General features: G+C 55.3%; 1 protein-coding gene across 3 annotated transcripts; it reads right to left on the minus strand.

Annotated features, from left to right (window-relative positions):
* Positions 1-971: 971 nt before the first annotated feature.
* Positions 972-20973, minus strand: SLC37A2 (solute carrier family 37 member 2). Of its 3 annotated transcripts, none has more exons than XM_007520653.3 (19): positions 20596-20973; positions 10998-11079; positions 10307-10400; positions 10143-10221; positions 8827-8962; positions 8475-8551; positions 6545-6711; positions 6078-6115; positions 5726-5872; positions 5415-5505; positions 4980-5042; positions 4608-4693; positions 3957-4005; positions 3765-3838; positions 3540-3618; positions 3345-3442; positions 2993-3057; positions 2790-2846; positions 972-1348 (listed from the first exon to the last, which is right to left on the minus strand). In XM_007520653.3, the coding sequence occupies exons 1-18, from the start codon at positions 20652-20654 to the stop codon at positions 2816-2818; spliced, it is 1515 nt and encodes a 504-aa protein (XP_007520715.1). In that variant the 5' UTR covers positions 20655-20973; the 3' UTR covers positions 972-1348; positions 2790-2815. The 3 variants fall into 3 exon arrangements, with proteins under 3 accessions (XP_007520715.1, XP_060035794.1, XP_060035793.1); XM_060179811.1 differs by lacking the exon at positions 20596-20973 and adding an exon at positions 12189-12314; XM_060179810.1 differs by lacking the exon at positions 2790-2846.
* Positions 20974-22439: the final 1466 nt, after the last annotated feature.

Here is a 22439-nt window from a genome sequence, read left to right on the forward strand (position 1 = left end):
AGAGCCACTCTCTGGCAACCTGCCCCTTCAGGTCACCCGACAAGTGAACAGAGAAACCCCCACCTCAGCCAACACCTGCAGGGGTTTTCTTAAGATTGCCCACCTTCCCCTCAAACCCTCTGCTGAGCCAGCTCAGAGAGGTGCCCAGAGCTGAGGGGACTCCCCATACCCACACACAAGTTTCTCTAGAAGGGGAAAGGGGGGAGCGCTCATGAGCATGGAGGGAGGAACAGCAGTCTCTGCTGAAATGAGTGGAAAGTGGACACCTGGACTGCCCCTGCGCCCTGCAGGGCTCTGCCATGGGGTCACAGCGCCACCTAGTGGCCCCAGAGTGATGCCGGCAGTGTTCCTGAACGCTGAACAGAAAAAGTCTGGTTGAGAGCACCTGCTGGGCTCCTGGCTGGCTGCTCCTTTCAAAGCCAGAGTGAATGCCCTTAGGCATGATGCCCACCCCTCGTCCCTGCTGGAGTGTGTATACTGGGGTGTACTTGGAGGGGGCTGCACCCAGTTGATACAGTGGCCCTGACATTGGCCCAAGTAATGCCATTTTATGTCACCAGAGTCCCAGTGTCGCTCGGGCCCAGGAGGCTTTCTCCTCCAGGCTAGTCTTATCCTCCTGTCTTCCACATTGTCCCTCTGTGAATTGTCAACTCCACCCTGGAGCTGGCTAACTCAGGAAACCCCGAAAGCACTGGCAGCTCACTCTCAAAATACTCAGCACACACACAAGAGTCTGGGTCACGCCCAAAGTCAACCCTTCACCTCGCACTGCCCAGACAGTGCCCGCAGGACTCACAGGGCAGCGGGACCCCAGGAGACGCCTCCCTGGGTCTGGCACCTCCCTTGCGTCGCCCTCTCCTGGCTGCAGAGGGCACAGCAATGCTGCTTCCATCAACATGAATCAGCCAGAGGGTTGAGCTGGGCAGCCACAGAGAGCTCAGGTTCGTGGACAAAGGGACAGAGGCAGGTGGTTGGAAACAGGATCAGACACCCATCTATAGGCACCAGCAGGTTACAGAGGCTGAATTCCACAGAGAGGACTCACTCTTTTTCCAGGCCTGGGCCTTATTGAACCTCTGCCTGTGTCCCAGTCGTAGCAAGCTCGGCCCCATGCCCAGGCCTCTGCCCACAACTCCCAGAGCTTGAGCCCTGCATGTCCAGTTCAGGGTGGCTCCCACCCGCCACTGTCTTCCAGCCCTGAGCCCTGCCGGCAGGGCTGCGCTGTGCTGTGTGTCTAAGCAAGAGGTGTGGCCTCACCCAGTGTGACCAAGTCCAAGGTCTTGTCCCGGGGGGCACTTTGGGCTCTTCTGTGCTTCCCTTCCAAACAGGGCCTCAGATTTCTTTATACCTGTAGGAGGAGGGAGGGGAGGGGGAAGAGAAAGAAAGTGAGCTTCCCTCTCCAGAGGTAGGGTAAGAAAGGAAGGCCATGTGGACATGAAAATGCACAGGGGAGCCAGCTCAGCATTACAGCACAAAACTTGTGTGCTGGGGCTCCAGAATTCCCCAGGATCAGTCCACTGCCACAACTGAATGGTGCTCTGCTCTCTCCCTCTTTCATGAAAATAATCAAGGGTGGGAGTAGATAGCATAGCAGTTATGCAAAGAGACTCTCATGCCTGAGGCTCCCAAGTCCCAGGTTCAATCCCCCACACCACCAGAAGCCAGAGCTGAGCAGTGCTCTGGCAAAATCAATAAATAAATAATAAAAAATTTTAAAAATCCAATACCTTTTAAAAGATTTGTTAAGTTGTCAAAGAAGTCATGATGTATATTTGCATGGAATAACAGAAAAATATGTCACGACTTTTCCAATAACCCAATATTTACTAGGAATGGAAAGAAGCAGAACATCATTCTGGGCACATGAAGTTCTGGAGACTGAATTCAGGACCTCAAATCCTGTGCTCTCCTACTGTGCCAGCACCCCAATAAAAAATAACCTTTTAGAAGAAAAAAACATTGCAGAGGTCTGGGATAAGACTTGTTGACCTCTGAGGGGAACATGAACAGAAAAGTTGCCTTGTGCAGGGATAGGCCTGGCTGCAGCAGCCTCCCTCACCCTCTCAGGGCCTCCCAAGAGGTCACCAGCTGGCCCTGGGCACGGGGCTCACACAGAGGTGGCCCCACTAGGACTGATGAGGCTGAGCATTCTGAGCCCATCATGGTACCTAGAGTCTGCTGACATGCCTCCAATATCAGAGTCAAGTTCAGAAACAAAGCAGAAGCCCTCTGGACACCCACTCATTCCCTTCCTGCTGCCTCTCCTCCCTCCTGACCTCCCCTCAGGCCCAGAGACCTGTGTGGAGGGGGCGCTGTGTTGGGGTGCCTGGCCCCCAGCACCCTCCCCTGTAGTGCAGACACTCTTTAGTGACATGCTGCCCTGTGCCCCGGGAGTCACCAGCAACCCACTTCCACTGTTCATGCTTGCCGGCTCCCCATGAGCAAGACACCCACCACCGCAACGCCAGCAAGTACACCAGCCCACCACCAACGTGTGGCTGTAATTGCATTCAGAGGATCTGCTCCCGGCAGAGTCTGGGCTCTTGTTCAGGAGTCTGAGCTCCGGGGACAGCTGCTCCCTGGCCTTGGCCTCCTCTGCCCCAGGGACTCCCACAAAGGGAAAAAGGCAGCTGTCTGAGCTCCGGACCCCAGAGGAAATACAGCCAGAGCACCATGCTCTGTTGGGACTCAGTCTCTGCAAGGAAGCCTGGAGGCAGGCGGAAGCTAGAGAGAGCATGGTGGAGAAAGGTTTGCGCACAAGCTCGTCCTGGCTTGCAGGAGATACTCACAAAAGTGATGGGGCTGGAGGGAAAGACTACCGCGGGTGGGTAAGGGCCAGACTAGAGCTACGGAAACACACAGGGACAATAGAGGACAGGTTAGGGCAGGGGGGCAGCATCTGGCAGGTTTGGGTTCAGGCCAATGACACTGGGTTCTACACTTTGAGGAGAGAGATGAGAGGCAAAGGCAGGGGGCTCGCTGGAGCACTCACCCTCTGTCTCTGCCCAGGGACACCTTCCAGCCCAGGATCTCTTTGTATACTAGGCGGCAGAGGAGCTGGGGGGGGGGGGGCAGAAAGGAGGCCATGTGAACAGGGGACACCCCAGTGTGAACAAGGGGAATCCCAGAACTGGACCACAGTGGGCTGGCAGGGGGAGGAGGGAGCGAATGAGGAGGCTTTCACAAGGCAGAGCCCAGGAACACAAAGTGGGTGTGAGCAAAGGGCAGCCGTGTTCATTGGCCCAGAGCCCCTCCAGGTCCCAGCATGGCCAGACACGACACCACCACATCTCTGCCCTGCACCCCTGGCCCCCACCCCTGCCCCGCACCCAGGGAACTCTCACCAAGCAGGCCAGCACATCAGCAGAGATGAGCATGTAGAAGACGTTGTTCCAGCCCGTGGGGGAAATGAGCCCGGCCAGCAGGGGCCCCAGGGCCGCACCTGTGGGAGCTCAGGGTCAGGGCAGCCATTGCAGGGCAACCTCCCACTTCCCACGAGGGCAGCATTCCCAAGACCAGGCTGTGGGTGCATCACAGACCTATGGAGCCCGTGCCGTCGATGATGGCCGTGACAGTGGACAGGGCCTTTGCGTTGCCCTTCAGGCTCTGGTGTGTGCCCTGGAGAGAGAGCGAGTGGGCAGGACCAGCACATTGAGAGGGAGAGGTTGAGAGAAAAACGGGTCACGGTGGCTGCTGGGGTGCTCCAAGGGTCTGCCGCCCCAGGAGGGGTGTGGAGGAGTGGACCCTGAGACCCAGGCCTTTACCAGGTCTGCCGAGACGGCCGTGGTGATGAGCGCGTAGGGGCCATTGACCAAGGCCCCGCAGACAATCAGCATGACTGTGGCAAGACAAAGGGGCTGCTAAGGCGGACACCCATCCAGCCCCCCAGCACGGAGACCCTGCTTTTGGGTGCTCCCCACCGATGCCTAGGCGGGGCCCCGGGAGTGCCACCTCACCTATGGAGCTGACCAGCCCCCTCTGGCCAATGTAGTTGTACAGGTACATCTGTGAAGAGGAGGGAGTGTCACACCTGGGGCCACCCTGAGTCATGAAGGGCTCAGTGTCTGGGCCCCAAGGTGGCCTCCTCCTTCCACTTCTCTACCCAGACCACCAGAGCTATGTCCTGGGTCAGAGGAGTCAAGGTGCAGTGGTGGCTGTTCCCCTTGCCCAAAGCCAGCCGTCCTCCCCTGGGAAGGGAGCAGAATGGGACTCCATCATCAGAGGGGCCAGAGGCGGAGCCTGGCCCACATACAATGGGCATCTGCACCGTCTGCCCAGAGCCACCTTCCTGGCACCCGATAAGTCTTCTCTTGTTTCCGACCTCCCAATTTTGTCAGGCCATGTTTCAGTCAGCCCCCTATCAGCTCTGCTGTTGGTGCAGGGGCCTGGGTACAAGTCCTGGGCACCACCATTGGGTGGCCCCCTGGCTCTTCCTTCCTGGGAATCTGCAGCCACCCTCCCCCCCAACTCCCTCCTGTCTCTCCCCAAGGCCACCCAGGGCACTGAGCACTTGCCACAATGCTCAGGCTGTTTTCTCCTCCCTGGCCATGCACCAGGTGCCCACACATGCACACACATGGGTGCACAGGCCCCCGGGCAGCACGTACCATGGGTGCAGCCAGGATGAGCATGATGCAGCAGGTGGTGGCCCGGCCGCCTGTGGAGTCGGAGATGAGCCCGGCCACGATGCCACCTGCAACACAAACCAGCTCCCAGGGCTGGCCCCCACCCCCACCTGCCTGCCACCCAAGCTCTGCCCTTCTCTCTGCCTGGGCACCAAGAGCCAACATAGCTGCCCCTGCACCTTGCTGGGGGAATCTAACACTGAGGCCCCTTTGTTGGGGCAGCCCAGCCGGGCAGGAGCAGAGTCAGGACAAACCCTGCCTGTTCCTCTACTGCCACTGCCCAGGTCACACCCTGTTCCTTCTGTGTGCTTTCCTCAGGAGAGGGGAAGCCCCTCCTGCCCCACTCGGCCTCACCTATGATGCCCCCAACATCGAAGAGTGTGGACAGGTCTCCAGCCTCCTTAGCTCCAAAGTGAGCTGTGGATACAAATTTGGGGTCATCCCTGTGACTCAGGGCAAACATTTGGCAGAGCCCAGACTTGTCCTGCTGAGGATGAGGGCTGGGTTGGCCGGTCCATGGGCACCTGAGGGGGGTTCTGAAGGCAGTGGCTTCCTATGCCCTCCAGTCCATCAAGGGCCAGTAGCCTGGAGCCAGGGCCCCTGCACCAGGGATACAGAGCAGGGCTAGGATGTCCTGACCCCCAGCTCTGCCCCAGTGGACAGAGGGATGTACTTAGGGTCCAGGGGCTAGTGTATAAGCTTCCCACTTTGCAAACAATCTCCCTCTCCCCTGGGAGAGGCCGGGGACACACCCACCCAAGACCCCCTGGCCCCTCTTTCCCCCCTTACCCACATTGAAGATATAGAGGGGCAGCCAGTAAAGGAAGGTGTAGCTGACCAGCTTGGCAAACAGCAGGCACAGAGAGAACTCGATCACGCCCTAGGGAGCAGGGCAGAGGGCACGGTGGAAAGGAGGCAGCCTCAAACACATATCCACATGCCTGCTACCCAGACCCGCCTCCCAGCACCCCTTCCACAAGCCCCCTCCCCCACTGGTGGAAGGAAATTCTAGAAGCCACAGAACACCAGCCCTTGTCCACCAGCGGATGCCCAGGAAAGCCCAGAGGACATGCTCCCTTTCCTCCCCACCAGGTTCTCACCGGAATCCTGAGTGCCCCAAAAAAGCTGATGGCCATGGGCTCAGGGTTGGGCGCCTTGGAGGCCCTGGCTGCCAAGTCCACACTGCTATCCCTGTAGGGCCCATTCCCGGCCTCCTCGGAGCTGTCGGGGCTCTCCTCTGACACTCCCTGAGAAGAGAGGGGCAGCCCTCTGTGGGCAAGGCCCCAGTTCCCTCCCACCAGCCACAAGAAGACCCCCGCTGATAGGGGGTCCAAGCCGGAGAGGGGTACCCCTGCTGCAGTCAGCACAGCAGGGGGAGCCCACTCCAAGGCTTATGAGTACCCGCCCTCCCCGCACCTCCTCACCCAACCTGGATTGGGGGTACACACTCACATGGTGCTGAGGGGGGGCACAGTCCACATCTTCTGGGTCTGGAGGAAAAACTATCTGAGAAGCTCCCCAGCAGGCCAGCACCTCTTGCTCTGGGTTTCATGACCACTTCCCCCGTCCCAACCTAGCACTGTGGGTTTTTTTTGGGGGGGTGGGGTGGCAGGGCTTAGTGAGCCTGGCATCATGGCCTGGCTTTCCCAATACCCAATGCCACTCCTGCCCTTTCTTGTAATGCAGCCCAGGAACCCAGGGGGAGAGTGACACAGGAAGGCCTGGCTCATTGTGGGGGTCCCCTAGACCCATGTGAGCCCCTTACCCTGTGTCCCCACAACTGCAGGAAGAGGCTACCTATGCATCTCACTTTACAGATGGGAAACTAAAGCTCAGAGAACAGGGCATCTGTCTCCACCTGCATCTGGGACTGCCTGCCCTACCCCCAGGCACAGGTAGCAGAGGTTGGGTCCACTCACACTCGATGAGGAAGAGGAAGGTGAGCAGCCCCATGGCTGCCGTGATGACACCGGGCACCACGAAGGACAGGCCCCAGGGCCCGCTCACCCAGATGCCGGCCAGCAAGGAGCCCAGGATGTTGCCCACCGAGGTGTGTGAGTTCCAGATGCCCATGATGAGCCCCCGCCTGCAGTGGGGAGGAGGGGGAAGGACAGAGAGGGTGAAGGGAGTTTGCCAAGGTCAGGGAGCTGGCTGGGGCTGGAGGGGATGCAGCAGATGGAGCACAGGACTGTGAGGTCCTGGGGGCCAAACCCTGCACTGCCTAGGAAGGAAGGAAAGAAGGAAGGAAGGAAGGAAGGAAGGGAGGGAGGGAAGGAGGGAGGGAGGGAGGGAGGGAGGGGAAGGTCAGGGATAAGTGAAGGAATGAATTCCAAAGTCAGGTACCTACAGTCTTGGTTCCCAAAGATACATGGTAGAGAACCAAGAGTGTGTGTGTGGGGGGGGGGGTGGCAGAACCCCCCTTAGGGCTCCTTCAGCAAGTACTCCCTGGCTCCCAAATGAAGCTCCTGCCCCTGAGGTCATTCAGCTCCTCTTTCCTGGAAGCTTCCAGAAAGCACTGGGCCCAAGTCAGGGGCCATTCTACCCTCAGGGGTCATGGGCAGTGTCTGCAGGCTTGTGACTGTCACTACACTTGGGGTGGGACATTTCTACAGTCAGAGAGCCCCCAAACAATGAAAGATTCAGCACTCAAGTTCCCCCATGGGGCCAGAAGAGAATGCTCTGACGGATTTGCGCACAAGGGGGCCAGGTGATGGCGCACCAGGTTAAGCGTACATAGTATAAAGCGCAAGGACCCGCTCAAGAATCCTGGTTCAAGCATCCAGCTCCCCACCTGCAGGAAGGTCACTTCACAAGTTATGAAGCAAGTCTGTAGGTATCTCTCTGTCTCTTTCCCTCTCTACCTCCCTTCCTCTCCCCTCTCAGTTTCTCTCTGTTCTATTCACGAAAATGAATTAAAAAAAAAAAGGCCTCCAGGAGCAGTGGACTTACAGTACTGACAGTGAGCCCAGGCAATAACCCTGAAAGCAAAAAAAAAAAAAAGGATTTATGCACAAAAGCGAGTTCAAGGCTGAATGCATAAACACAGCCACACCAGGATTCAGTGGGCCTGCTTCCCTGCGGCTCCCGGCTCCATTCCCAGCACCCCATATACTGGAGGGGAGTCCCAGCTTTTCTCTCTCAAGCTCACGTGGAATGAAGTAAGTCATTTTGCTTGCCACCAGGGTTCTGCTAGGGCTCTATGGTTCCACCTCTCCTAGGAGACTCTCCTTTCTTTTTTTCTTTCTTCCTTTATTTATTTATTCATTTTCATGCATAACATTTCTCAGTTTTGCACACAACAATACAACCTTTTTCTAGATGGAGGAAGAAATCTAAGACAGAGAGGGGGAGAAATGGAGAAGCACCCCAGCACTCCCCACATCAGGCTCAACCTGATGCTGTTGACTGGCTACAGAAGAAGGGCAAACGCTAGAAGAAGAAGAAGAAGAAGAAGAAGAAGAAGAAGAAGAAGAAGAAGAAGAAGAAGAAGAAGAAGAAGAAGAGGATGGAGCTGTCCTTGTGCTCTGTGGCCAGGGGCTCAAGCCCAGCTCAACACGCATGGCAATGTGTATACACTCTACTGGATGGATGGGCCATCTCCAGTGCCCACAATTCTTTTTTTTCAGTGCTGTTGTACAGACCTCCCTCGTGTAGTATGAGCAAGCTTGTGATTACAGTCACCTGCTTCGTGGGTGACCCTGATGTCAGTGAGAAAATGGGGTTGGGGGTGGGGACTGGAAGACACTGAGTTACTAAGACATCAGCCAGATGGGACAAGTGTGTCATCCTGAACTGAAGTCTGAGAGATACCTCCCCCCCTACACCGTGCACATCACTCTGGTCACTCACTTCCCCTTCCCGAACCAGTTGCCCACGCAGGTCACCACAGAGGGCCAGCCTGTGGTCTGGACCAGGCCGTTGCAGATCTGGAGAGAGGAGGGGAGGAGGTTAAGGGGTGCTTCCAGTAGGGGGCTCACATGCCAGGAGGGAGAAGCTCTGTGGCTGCAGAGCCTAGGGTCTCACAGGAGCCTAGGAGTTGTGGTGGTGGTGGGTGCCCAGTGCAGATAGACGTAGCTGCAGACTTGGGGAGGTGTGCTGGACTGGGGGTCAGCTTGAATGGGGGCAGGGGGCAGGGTGTGCAGCAGGAAGAGCAGCCCCATTGCTTACTGGAACTCAGGCTCATTGCAAGTCAGGCTCCTACCTGGATGACCACAAAGTACCAGAGGAAGTGGATGTCCCAGAAGTATGCCATGCCCAGGAGCGAGGTGAAGAGGCCACTAAGCAGCATGCCAGCCGACAGGTAGTACCTCAGAGGCAGCCGCTCCCCAAAAATCCCACTGTGGGGGCAGAACGAAGGGTCAACAGAGGGACCCTGTATCCCTCCACACTTCAACCAATACACAAGACTATGCCCAGGAGGGGGGAAGGGGAACTGCCGGTGACCTCATGCCAGGGGCTTCAGGTGTCCCTGCTGAATGTGACACAGCTGACCACCTTTCTTGAGCATTCTTTCCCACCACCCTCCCCTGGCTGTTTCCTCTGGGGACAGGCCCTGGTTTTCAGAAACCCCACCACCACCATCACCCACAGTCCCTCCCTCCCTTCCCCTGGACTGCAGGGCCTCTCAGACATCCTGAATTGGATGCCCCCCCAACACACTGGACTCAGTGCTCTGTAGGGCAACTCTCCCTCCTGCTCTCGCAGCCCTCTGCTTGTGCCCCACTGAGCCCCACTGATGGCTGGACACCATGCTGGCTGCCCCCTATGCCCAGGTTCCCTCTCAGCTCCCCAGCAGAGGGCGCCCGGACTGACTTTCCAGCCTTGGTGGTCCCAGCCCAGCTCTGGATAGTGATCAGATCTGGGTCTTCTCACCACCAGGCCTTCACTCTCACCCACTCTCATCTACAGTGGACGTCCTTGGCATGACTCTGGACAGCACTTGCCTCATCAGCTCCCCACCCCGAAGCCCCTGGCCTGGTCCTCGGCCCTACCACCTGCTCCCACTTCCCACAGACCCCAGCTGCTCTTTTTTTTTTCTTTTCTTTTTTAAAAAGATTTTATTTACTATGAGAAAGATAGGATGGAAGAGAAAAAATCAGACATCACTCTGGTACATGTGCTGCCGGGGATCAAACTCAGGACCTCATGCTTGAGAGTCCAAAGCCCTATCACTGTGCCACCTCCCGGACCACCCCAGCTGTTCTTTATCCCTTTCTCTCCCCTCAGCCTCACCCATCCACCCTGTACCCAGGAACTGTTGTCTCCCCAAAATGTCCCCTAACCCTCACCTCTGGCCCCAGCTCAGACCATCTGGAACTCCACTGGGGCCCAGAACCTAGGGCTGCACAAGCCTACAGCCTGTCCTACACCCCTGGGTTCCTGGCCCCAGCCATGCAGGTAGGAGTCCTGCTCTCCATGTCCCCCCCTCCCTTGCCCCCAGGACAGAAGGGGCCACCCTGCCATGCTTGTGCCCCATCCCCCAGTCCTGCTCTGGGCATGGGCTCTGCGCCCTCTTACCTGATGAACATGCCCACAGCATAGGCCACGAGGAAGGCATTGTCCACGCCCCCCAACAGCTCCTTGTAGTTGCTCTTGTCTGAAAGCAGATGGGAGGGAGAGGAGGTGGGCTGCCTGGGGCCTGCCGACAACCCCAACACACACTCTGAAGACACTCCTCTTACCAAATGGAGCCCAGCTACACCACGTGGTGTCATTGAGGTCATGGGTGTCGTTGATGGGGCGGATCAGCTCTGAGCAGTTCTGGTGCAGGCGGCTCTGGAAGGCAACAGGGTACACAGGTCAGGGGGTACCCCCTGTGCCAGAGCCCACAGAGGCCAGGGGAAGGGTACAGGGTCCTTCTCACTCACTTACCACAGCTCAGGTAAGTCCACACAGAAGTGGCCACTAGGGACTGGGCTCTGCATGGCGGGTGAAGGGGCATGTCCATGGGGACACAGTGAGAAGGGAATGGGAGGGAGTCGGGCTGTAACGCAGCGGGTTAAGCGCAGGTGGCACAAAGCACAAGGACCGGCATAAGGATCCCAGTTCGAACCCTGGCTCCCCACCTGCAGGGGAGTCGCTTCACAGGCGGTGAATCAGGTCTGCAGGTGTCTTTCTCTCCCCCTCTCTGTCTTCCCCTCCTCTCTCCGTTTCTCTCTGTCCTATCCAACAATGACGACAACAACAATAATAACTACAACAATAAAAAACAACAAGGGCAACAAAAGGGAATAAATAAATAAAATAAAAAAATATATATATATATAAAAGAGAGAGAAGGGAATGGGAAGGAGGGTGTGCACTGATCTTCAGGCCCTTCTGCTCCAGTGGATTTCAGAGGAACCAGCATCCCATCTCTCCCCCTAGCCTTACCTTAACAATGCTGATGGGCTTGCGGGACATGTGATAGCAGGTGTAGATGAAGAAGGTGATGAGCAGGATGAAACCTCGGTACCTGGGGGACAGGCAGGAAGGGGCCCAGCCTTAGTCGGCACTCCCCCACTCTGCATGGAGCCCTGGGGCCTCTCACAGCTTCACCTCTGGGGTCTCCTTCACACAGTGCCTTGGCACAGTGGTCTGGAGCAGGGGATCCCAGGGACCCAGCTCGCTGAGCCAGCTCAGCCCCTGCTGCCCACACCACAGAAAAGCGCCTCCCTCCACAGCCAGACAGGGCTCAGCAGGGAGAGAACAGGACCACACGCATAAGGTCCTGGGTTCAATCCTAGGTACTGCATAGGCCAGAGTGCTCTGATCTCTCCCTCTTTCCATTTCTCTCCCTCCCTCTCTCTCTCTCTCTCTCTCTCTCACACACACACACACACACACACACAAACACACAAATAGGGACCAGGTAGTGGTGCATCCAGTAGTGACTTTAAAGCAATTAGGAGATAGGTTACCTGGGCTTGGGACCCAGCACTATATCAGATACCATGGATGGGTGGTGAAGTGAAGCATTGCTGTATTCTCTCTTTCTCCCTATCCCTTAAAATAAAAGAATAAAAATTGGGCCAGAGACTGAGACTACACAGAAACATTCAACATGAGAGGCCCTGGGCCTCTCATTTTAAAATTCATGTTGAATTTTAAAAATAAATAAATAGGGCCAGGCAGTGGCACACCTGGTTAAGCACTCACAGTGCACAAGGACCCAGGTTCAAGCCCCTGGTCTGGTTAAAGCAGACCTCAAACAGGACCCCTCCCCCCAAAGGGAAGACCTGGGCTCCATACTGCTCACCCAGAAGGAGGGGGAGTGGACTTGAGTCCTCCCATCACCTGCCTCCATGAACCCACGGGTGGACAGTGGAGGCCCACTCTACCCTCCAGGGACCTCCCCCAAGTCCCAAACCCACTTCCCTGGATGTGTGGAAAGGGGAATTCAGCACACCCTGGGCCACAGGCCCCTTGCACTCTCTCTGCCTTGAGCCTGAATGTCCTGTGTCTGTGTCCTGTGTCCTGTGTCCGGCTCCCTCGAGAGTGGAGGTACACCTTCAGCCTGTGTCTCAGCCTCCCCAACCCCTACCTCTCCTCCACTGCTCAGCCTGCTTTCCTGAGGCTCCTTACCCGCTGGCTCATGGGGAAGCCAGGGGTCAGTCCAGCCACTGTCCCGTGGCCCACGCCAGCCAGCAGCGGGTATCTGTGTCCCTTCGCTCCAGCCGGCCTATGGCTTATGACCCGTGGTTAACCTGGGATCCACGAGAGGCTCTGGATGGAGAGGATGACTGGGTGGCTTCTTCAAAGGTCAAAGAAAAGGAAACTCAGTCCACACGATACAGCAACCTGCCTGCTCTGCAGAGGTTGAAAGCTTGCTGCGAGGCCTCTGACTCACTGTGGAAGCCTACGCACTCCTGGGACCCACAGAAGAAAAGCTTGGGGTCCAGCAGGAGGGGAGCAGGGTTGAGAGAGGGCCCCAGAGACAAGGCTTCTAGGTCTCTAAAAGCAGACAAGGAGAGTCCTCTGGGCCTGGGGTGGGTAGGAAGCAGGTGCCAGGGTGAGGGGACATGTGTGCAAGAATGAGGAAGCGTGGGATCATGAGCCTGTGTGCAGGGTATCTGCAAGACAGGCTGAGAAAAGAGCCAGGGGCAGGGCCCGAAGGGCCTGGGTGCCGACGTGTGGGGTATAGATGTGTCCGAGGGTGAGGAGAAGTCACTGAGTGGGCTTGATTTCCCAGGTCAGAGAGCTTGGCCACCTCCCAGACAGTGCCCGTGAAGACTCTGCAACCTCGTGCATGTGAGCCCTGCATTCTGCCCACTGAGCTAGCTCCTCAGCCCTGCTGGCTGCTTGGGAAAGTCTTGACTACCAGCACTACCCCCAGGCACATGGCAGAGTTACAGGGGGTGGGGGCTGGCAGTGCAGCTCAGTGCACTGAGGGGTATGAGGTGAGCAAGGACCCAGGAACTGAGCCCAGTCAGTCTCACCCTTATGCCTGTCTACTAGCAAGGCCAAGGCTCTGCCAGATCTCCAGGCACAGAGGAAGGGCTGGGAGTGGGGTGGGGTGGGGGGTCGGCAAGCAGGTTGGGGCTAGCACTCGGGGCTTCCAGATCCTGGGTCCTCCTGGAGGGCAGGGATCAGGAGGCCAGCAGGGCCCCTTGTGCCCACACCCCTGGACTCAGGCCTAGGTTGCATCAATCCAAAGGTGTCCACAGGGTGCACAGGGTGCTGCAGTGGTCAGGACCCAGGTGCATTCAACAGGCAGGGAGGCTCAGCACTGGCTTCTCAGACTCCCACCCCTAGGAGGACATTGACCACTCCAGGTAGCAGGAAGTCCTGAGGCACTGTGATGGAGGGACACATAGTTCAGTGGTCAGAGCACTCCTGCTGGCCTCCTTGATCCCACCCTCTGCCCAGTCGACTTTGGCAGCTGACCCACTGAAAAGGCCAATGAGCCACCGTTCCCAAGGGGCTGGGGATGGGTCTCAGGCTAAAGTCATGCAGTCTGGGGGCCAGCCCCTGGGCCGGCAGAACCACAGGTTTCACTTCTCCTTAGAAGCGAGAGGCCCCAGAAGGAGCAGGGGGCCGTATACACAGCTGAGAGAGGGACAGAGGATGGGAGAGACTGGTGACTGGGGGCCCCAGGGATGTGCACCCCCGGCTCTGGACGGTTCCAGGTGGGGCTATTGCCCCCTGACCTGACAAAGCCTTGTTCACAATAAGTGGTGCTCTGGAGTCCCATGGGCTGCTCAGGACTCTGTTATTGAGTAACCAGGGCAGATAGAACAGGGGACCAGCTATCTTTAATGCCCAGTGGATAGGCCAGTTTATTTTTGTCGAGGAGCACGGTAATAGCTTTATCGATTGGGGTAAGACTTTGTACTTGGAGGGCTCGAAGGCAGGAAGTGGGGACAGTGTGTCCCAAAGCAGTCCCTAATGAAGAACAGACAACCCCCCTATGGAACCCACTGCCACCAGCAGAGCCACAATTCCACATGACAAGAAACAGCAGCAGAGGCCAGCAAAGAGGCCCCATTCCTAGGGGGCCCCATCTCCCCCAGTCCCTGCACATCTCCCCCTTGCTTTACAACCATGCTACTGCCGTCTGCACCCCCACACAGGGCCAGTGGGGACCCCACTCCTTTAATCCCACCACCCAGCTTGGCCAGGGTCACACTGAGGCCACGTGTAGGACCAGGCTGCTGGTGACCTTAGCACTGGCCCCAAGGAAGTGGACTTAGAGGCCTGTCCCTGAAGGCGCCTGTTCTGGGACTCAGCAGTTCTGAAAGGGATAGAAGGCTGGGAATAAGAACCCAGCCAATGGTGCCAGTGCCACAGCTGTGCTCTTGTCAAGCCCTCCACTGCCACTAGAAACATCCTAGTAGGAAAGACCAGCTGGGGACAGACACCCCCAGGTACAGACTGAGTCCCAGGTCAGGCTGTCAGTCCAGGTGTGGGCCATGGCCAGGCCAGGCCTGGAAGGTTAGGCAGCCTCCCCAGGGGCAGAGAGAAGCCCAGGGGACCCCCACACATTACTCTCCTGCTGGGAGACAGCAGGCTGGCTGGGGCTCTGGCTTGGGGCCCAAGATGTACACACACACAGATGAGGAGAGGAACAGTCCAGGGGAGAGGATGATTTAAAAGTGTTCTGAGAGGGAAGCAGAGTCAGGACTGAGTGCTCAGCCCATATGAAAGGGTAGAGTGGGAGCTGCAGGTTCTGGCAAGGTGGCCACAGGCAGTGGCTGGCCTTCCTCCTAGGGCAAAGCCATCACACAACTCAGGCGGAAGGAACCAAGTGTGTCAGGGAAAGCAGAATGGGGGGTCCTGCATGGGGAGGTAAGACGATGCTCCCCCCCCAACCTCATTCCCTCCTTTCCCTGAGCAGGAAGGATTAGGGGTGAGGTAGAGGCCAAATGCCACAGGACATGGCCCAACCACCTCACTCACATGCCAATTCAGCGATGGTCACGCAGGAGTAGCAGGAGTGCCCTGGGACCATCAGGGTCTCCACTCTCCATTCCCAGTGTCTGCCCTCCATTCTTTAAAAAGTAATTACTTTATACTTGGAGAGTGAGACTGGAGCAACACTCAGCCCTGGCATGCGGTGTTGCTAGAGATAAAGCTCTGGGCCTCAGGCAAGCAAGTCCTGTGCTCTGATACTGAGCTATCTCCCTGGCCCTCTCCTCAATTCTGTTGTTATTCTGGGGTGAGTCAGCTCCCACCCTGGCACCTGCAGGACTGATGTGGCTGGACCGGAAGAAGAAATCTGGCCATCCCACCACAGAGTAGGCCACAGCCCCATGTCCCTGATCAGCCAGGGGCTGAGTCATGGCCCCACCCAGAGCCTGGCCACATGCTGCCTGCTGTCAGGAGGCAGAGAGGAAGCAGCAGGGGGAAGAAGAAGTGCAGCGGCTGGCCTGGGGGTGGGGTGGCCCCCAAATCACATGCCAGAAGGACAGGTCTGACCCTGCCCCAGGGGTGGGGGTAGAGGAGTGAGGCTTAGGTCCCCAGGGGATCCCCTTCCTCTCACTGGTCCAGTTCATTCCCAGGGATGCCTGCCCAGAGGTCATCACAGAAGAGAGAAACAGACTAAGACCAGAAGGGCTGCGTCTTGGCTTCTGGCTCCACTGCTTGGTGTGACTTTAGGCATGGCGTCTGGCCTCTCACCCCTCAGTCTACTCTCCGTAATAAGGCCACACACTCCTGCCCTAGAGACTGCAAGGACTAAGATGGAAGGGCTGTGCAGAAGCCTGGGATGTCTCCTGGGGGCCTTCCTGGGGGCGGGCAGAGGGCCTCACTCCCCACCCCAGGGCCTCTCCAGATCCCAGGGGAAATCAGGTGTAGGGGACCTGGCCACGCCTGCTCTTCCTGTCTACCTGCTCTGAGTCACCTTGTTCCTCCTCCCACAGGCTGCTCTTCCCCAGGCCCTGTGCTGCCCCCCCAGCCCACCAGGCAGCCCCTAGGTCCAGTCACCTGGTCTCTAGCAAGAGGTCCTTGCATGTCCTTCGGGGACACCAGCCCAGTGCCTGCAACCAACTCTCCTCCACATGCCATCACCCTGCCATCATCCTGTCCAGGATCCTGCCAGCTGTGCTTTTAGGCTAGCAGTCCCTCTTTGCTGGCAGCACAACTTCTCATTATGCTATCTTCCCAGCCCTCTATCTTCACTCTTAGATGAGGGACCAGAGCTCAGGGGCAGCCAGTCCTGCTTTGCAAAGGTCCGGGCGGCATAGCGTGCAGCCTTCATTCCCACCCACCCTCCATGGGCCTTGTGAGGGCAGTGAGCTCAGCAAAAGCCCACACCCTATACCCATCTGTCCTCAGGAGCAGGCCTTAGTCATCTTTATGGTCCTCAGGGTTCAGGGTGAAAGGAGCCACAGGAAGGTCCAGGGTCAGGTGGGAGCCCAGACCTCTACCCAGGATGAGTGGAGCGGAGGGACACTGCTGCACACCCTCCATCCACCTGACCTGGGCCCCCGTGGAAGCCATAAAAGCTTGTTGGCAGGGGTAGCAGCTGCAGGCACACCCTGAGGAGAGTGTGAGGGGTGAGGGGCCACAGTCTGGGGACAGGCTGCTTATGATGACCCACCCTCCCTGCCCTCATTTTTCTGAAGGATAAGCTACTTTGATTAAAAGATATAATGAAGTGGCCTGGGAGGTGGCACAATGGATAATCAAGCATAAGGTTCTGAGTTCAATCCCAGCAGGGATCAATGTACTAGAGCGATGTCTGATTCTTTCTCGCTCTCTCTCCTCCTATCTTCTTCTTCTTCTTTTTAAAAGATTTTATTTATTTATTAATGAGAAAGATAAGAGGAGAGAAAGAAAGAACCATACATCACTCTGGTACATGTGCTGTTGGGGACTGAACTCAGGACCTCTTGCTCATGAGTCTAATTCCTTAGCCACTGCTCCACCTCCCAGACTACTTTCCTCCTATCTTCTTCACGAATGAATAAATAAAATCTTTTTTTAAAAAAGATATAATGAGGGCAGGGATAGACAGCATAATGATTATGCAAAAAGACTCTCATGCCTGAGGCTTTAAAGTCCCAGGTTCAATCCCCTGTGCCACCATAAGCCAGAGCTGAGCAGTGGTCTGGTAAAAAAAAAAAAAAAAAAAAACCATGATTAATACCTGAGTGAGACCCTGCTGAGAACCACAGTGATAGGCCCATTTTCAGACAAACAAACTAGTAACATATTTTTACTAAGGGGGAAAAATGAAAAAAAAACAAAAACTTTTTTTGTCATCACCAGGACTTCACCACTCTAGGCTAAGCTTTTCAGAGACAAAGACAGGACAGAGATGGAAGCATGCTTCATGGAGGTCCAGTTGTAATTGTTGGTCAGAATTGTTATCTTTCATACACCAAAGCCATCACACACATGGCACTCTCTCTTATACAAGCTTCCAATGGTATCATTTTGACGGCCTGAGGAACATGCCAGAGTCAAGATTTCCTGAATTCTGAAGTCAAGGATCAGAAGCATTTATGGGATGACTAACCCAACATTCAGCAGTGCAAAAGTCAGTCGCAGAGGACTGGAGAACTGGTGAGGATACTTGTCATTTACACCGGCTGGACTGTCAGTGTGTTCTCATCCTATTTTCTGGCTGTAGAAAGGCTGCTTCCCTTCTCAAGCTATCTTAACTCAGAACCATTTAGTAGATTCTGGCTTTATCCACTGAAATGAAACATTTGGAAACATCTTCTCCTTAGCTGACTCCCCAGGATTCAGAAATTTCTGCTGAGTCCTCTTGCTTTTCATAGATATATTACAAAAAGTCAGTAAGAATCTGGCCTTTTTGTTTCTTTAAGCTAGAAGATAATTTGAAAGACTGGTTATGCAAGCAAGGCCTTGTCTGGAATGCTGTATATGAATGATGCTTGTTTAATGGGATGCAGACAACCAGCTTCTTTTAGAGAACTGAGGCTGACTGTGTGGAGCCAATAGCAATAAAGTCCTCTCCAGAGAGCCGGCTTCCTGTGTGTGCCTGCGGATGGACTCCGAAGGTCATTTCCTGACAGCAGCTTAGTATATGTTTTGAGAAGCTTAGGAAAAGGAGAATCTGCCCAAACATTTAAGTTCAACAGGTCCAACCTAGTAGAGACAATTTCTTGGCGTGGCTCCTTAATCTCAGAAAGGGAAAATCTAAGATTCCTTATGAAAATTCACAGCAACACAAGCATAACAAGGCCTGCGTTGTAATGTAGCACTACAGAAGGAGTCAGATCACAGCTAATAAGATTATTTTGTGATCAAGGATAATCTTCCTTGGAGACTACTTTTGAAGAAAGCAAGGGAGACTGAAGAAACCAGCGTGTCTCTCACTGAGAAGATGTACCTTGTCTAGTGGAGGATCTGTGGGCTCTCTCCTTCTCAGCTCACACTAACCTTTAGCTATTTCAGTTTTTGAAGTGGAAAGTTATACAAAACAAGCCTGTATTAGAACAGATAGTAGCAATCATTGTCCCTCCCACACTGTACAAGAAACCACTTTTGCCTCAATATTCCTTATTTATTTGCCTCCAGGGTTATCGCTAGGGCTCAGTGTCTGCACTATGAATCCACTGCTCCTGGTGGCCATTTTTTTCCATTTTACTGGACAGGACTGAGAGAAATTGAGAGGAGAGGGAAGAGAAAGACGGAGAGAGAGAAATAGACACCTGCAGGTCTGCTTCACCACTTGTGAAGTGACCCCCCCTACAGGTGGGGAGCTGGGGAGCTGGGGGCTCGAACCTGGAACCTTGTGCAGGTCCTTGTGCTTTGTACTATGTGCCCTTACCCTGGTACACTACTGCCTGCCCCCCCCAGTATTCCTGATTAATAAATGGATATGATCTCTAAGTTCTCTATTATAAATTATAGTAAAATATACATAGCTTAAAATTTATCATCTTTCAGTATACAGTTTGGTGACACTTAAGTGCCTTCACCACTCTCACTTTTCCAAGAAAAACTCTGTGTGCCCACTGGACAATAGCCCCCAGTCCCATTTTATTTTGAATCCATTATAACATCTTCAGGCTCCTTTAGTAAGAGAAAAACAGGGTTGGGTAGCTTTGACCAGAGTAGTATACAAGCCTTGCCATGCAAGAGATCCTAGTTTGATCCAATATTACCAGTGACTGGTGGCATCCTGGTTAAAAAAATAAATAAATGAGATATTTAATACAGGTTCATTTTTATATCCCTGAGTCCAGGTTTAGCCTATATTAAAAATATATATTGGGCAGGTGAAATAGCTCACTTTGGTAGTGCACTGCATTGCTATGTGCAACGGTTCGAATCCAGCCCCCACCACACTGAAAGAAGCTTCAGTGCTGTGCTCTCTCTCACTCTCTGCCTTTCTATCTCTTTCTAAAGAAAATAAATAAATAGGGGGTCAAGCAGTAGTGCAGCGGGTTAAGCGCATATGGCATGAAGCCCAAGGACTGACGTTAAGGATCCTGGTTCAAGCCCCTGGCTCTCCACCTGCAGGAGAGTCGCTTCACAGGCGGTGAAGCAGGTCTGCATGTGTCTATCTTTCTCTCCCCTTCTCTGTCTTCCCCTTCTCTCTCCATTTCTCTTTGTCCTATCCAACAACGAACGACATCAACAACAATAATAACCACAACAAGGCTAAAACAACAAGGGCAACAAAAGGGGGGAAAATGGCCTCTAGGAGCAGTGGGTTCATGGTGCAGACACTGAGCCCAGCAATAACCCTGGAGGCAAAAAAAAAAAAAAAAAAAAAAAGAAAGAAAGAAAGAAAGAAGGAAAATAAATAAGTAGTTTTTTTAATAGTCCCAAACTCAGGAAGGCCCAAGTAAGTAACCTAAATGAGTAAAAGGTTAGGAGAGGGAGAGAACCCAGCACAGACTGGGCATATGCAGTGCATGGAAACAAACTCCAGGCCTCATACATGCAAGTCCTGCACTCCACAAACTGAGCCTCAACTACAGCTCTTCTAAATCTTAAAACTGAAACGAAGTTATCATCTTAAAAGCACAGAGTCCTCACCTCCCCAACCTGACCCTGGAGACACCTGAACTTCACCCTGGCATTGCTAAACGAGAAGCCAGGAACCTGGCTATTTAAGTTTGGCAATTTGTAAACCACAACAATTCACACAATTCACTCAGCACACTGCTCCAGCCTGTGTCCTCCATAAAGAGGGACAAGACCTCCGAACCCCTACACATAGGCAGAAAGAGGGCTGCCAGCTCCCCTCCAGAGGTGTGGGTCGCCTGTGCGGAGGCAGGGCTCCAGGACCCCTGAGATCTGCCCTGGGCAGACAGCCCCTGGGGTCACCATGCAACATCCACACTATCCTCCTGGGCACTGGCTTCCCAGCTGGCAAGTCTGGGTGTCCCGTCCAAACTCAGACACAAGGGGAGGCGCTGGGGAGGGCTGCCCCGGGTGTAAGTGTGGGGTGTCTTTGCCCCTGAATGCACCTTTGGAGAAGAGTCCCGGTGGGGACTCTCCCAGAATGTGTGGGCTGTGGTCCCCCTGTGCGGGTCCCAGCGGAAGGAGGCCGCCCCCACCAGCTCACCAGCTGTCCCTGGAGAAGGCGCGCAGGAAACAGACGCCGGGAGCCAGGGAGGACCGCATCTTGCAGGCGGTGCCCAGGAGGACGGGGGACGGAGGGCCGGCGAGCCCCAGGCCGGCTGTCAGCGGGGTTTAAATGCCGCGCCGCCCGCCCGCCGATCCTGCAGCCCCAGGCCGGAGCGCCGCCCCCTCGCCCAGACCGCCCTCCGGCTCAGGCTCGCAACAGCGCCCAGTCTCCGCGCATCTGCCCGCAGCGCAGAAGCCCGAGCTCCAGGGGGCGCCCTGGAACCGAAAGTCACCACTCACTGCTGGCTCTCGGCGGACCCTGCCTGTGCCTTTAGCGCCCTCCTGTCCGCCGGCTGGCCCACCCCCACTCCGAGCCACACCGAGAAGTGGAAGCTCCATCCCCGCTGGGTCAGAAGTGGCATGCATGCCCTCCTCCACCCTAGGAGACTAGGGGCAATGTGGGCGCTCCCTAAGAGACAAGGCGTTGTTCAGGGAGTGAAGCCCCAAACAGCTCCCAGAGGCCCACCCACTTCTGTCCCGCAGAGAGAGTAGACTGCTCTGGGCCAGCGGGTCAGCCCCTCACCCTCCCCACTCCCTGTGGGGGACTGTGTGGAGCCACTTCCTGCCCCAATGAAGCAGCAGCAATGAAAGGACACAACATTCTAAGCTCTCCAGGACCCAGCCTGGAGATTCCCGCCTGCCAAAGGGGTCATTTGTGCCGCGCTGGGATGTAGTTCAGTGGTAGAGGGTATGCTTCTTGTGTGTAAGGTTCTAGGTTTGATATCTTGCACAAATGAGAGTTGAAGGGAAGGAATAAGTGTAGAAGGACAAGAAGGAAAAGGAAAGGGAGAAGCAGCAAGCAAGCAAACAGAGAAAGAGGAGCAGCAGCAGCAAAGTGGGCTCTGGACTCCTCCAAGGGTGGATTCGGGATGGGTGGGGAGGGAAGCATGGGACTATAGATTAAGCTGTCAAAAAACCATAAACCAGGAATGTGTCTGTAAATGGGTCTCCCTGCTCACCCCACCCTGCCCCTGGCTCCCCAGAGTGGCCAGTCCTGAAGTGCAAGGTCAGGGAAGTGGAGCAAGAACTCCACCAAATAGGTCAGGACCCAGAATAATGGGCTGGGCTGCTCACAGCACAGGACAAGTAGGGGTGAGCAGGGCTGGTTACCCCCCACCCCCCAGTCAGAGCCAGGCAGCAGCTGGGGGAGAGGAGGGGAGGGTTCAGCAGGCAGTAATGGGGAGGCAGGAAAAAGACAGGGTGGAAGGAGGAAAGAGTCAAGGAAGAACAGCTAGCAAGACCCTTCATTCTACACACACAGAGGACACAGCTATGGTCCCAGAATGCAGACATCAGGCCTGAGAGAAGACAAGTCACAGGGTGAAAAGTAAACGAGAAGAATAAGCTGGTTTCCTCAGGAAGCCAGTACTCACTTCTGAGAGTCCAGAGGGAAGGATGGAGTGGGAATGCAACTTGATGCTAATGGGAGACGGCTGGTCAGTACTGGAGGAGAGAAAGGGAACTCCCAGGGCACATTCCAGACTAAGCTCCTGTGGCACATCTATCTTTAATTTTAGACAGACAGACACCAAGGAATAAGACTTGCTGCTCCTCCGCTTCTGTCCCTCTGGAGAGGGTGTTTGCATCTTTGCAGGGACCATGCTTGTGGGTGACTGGAACTTTCAGGAGCAACAAGACTAGACTTTGGTAGGGTCATACCTATGGTTTTGGGGGAGCAAGGCCAGTCCTGAGACAGTCTCTGCCTGTTCCAGCGAGTCCCCGCCACATCTCTCCATTCACAGCTGGGACACTCCCAGTGTCCATCACTTGCTGTTTGCTCGT

The sequence above is a fragment of the Erinaceus europaeus genome, chromosome 20, assembly GCF_950295315.1.
Source record: "Erinaceus europaeus chromosome 20, mEriEur2.1, whole genome shotgun sequence".
Taxonomy (NCBI): domain Eukaryota; kingdom Metazoa; phylum Chordata; class Mammalia; order Eulipotyphla; family Erinaceidae; genus Erinaceus; species Erinaceus europaeus.

What these genes read in the sequence shown, in the direction of transcription:
- SLC37A2 (XM_007520653.3), bottom strand. Translation starts at nt 20,654, where the DNA reads ATGCGGTCCTCCCTGGCTCCCGGCGTCTGTTTCCTGCGCGCCTTCTCC. An exon ending in GTGCCCCCCCTCAGCACCAT is followed by an intron (nt 5,873 to 6,077) that starts GTGAGTGTGTAC and finishes CTCTCTTCTCAG; the next exon opens with GGAGTGTCAGAGGAGAGCCC. An exon ending in TCCCTGGGCAGAGACAGAGG is followed by an intron (nt 2,847 to 2,992) that starts GTGAGTGCTCCA and finishes GTGTTTCCGTAG; the next exon opens with CTCTAGTCTGGCCCTTACCC.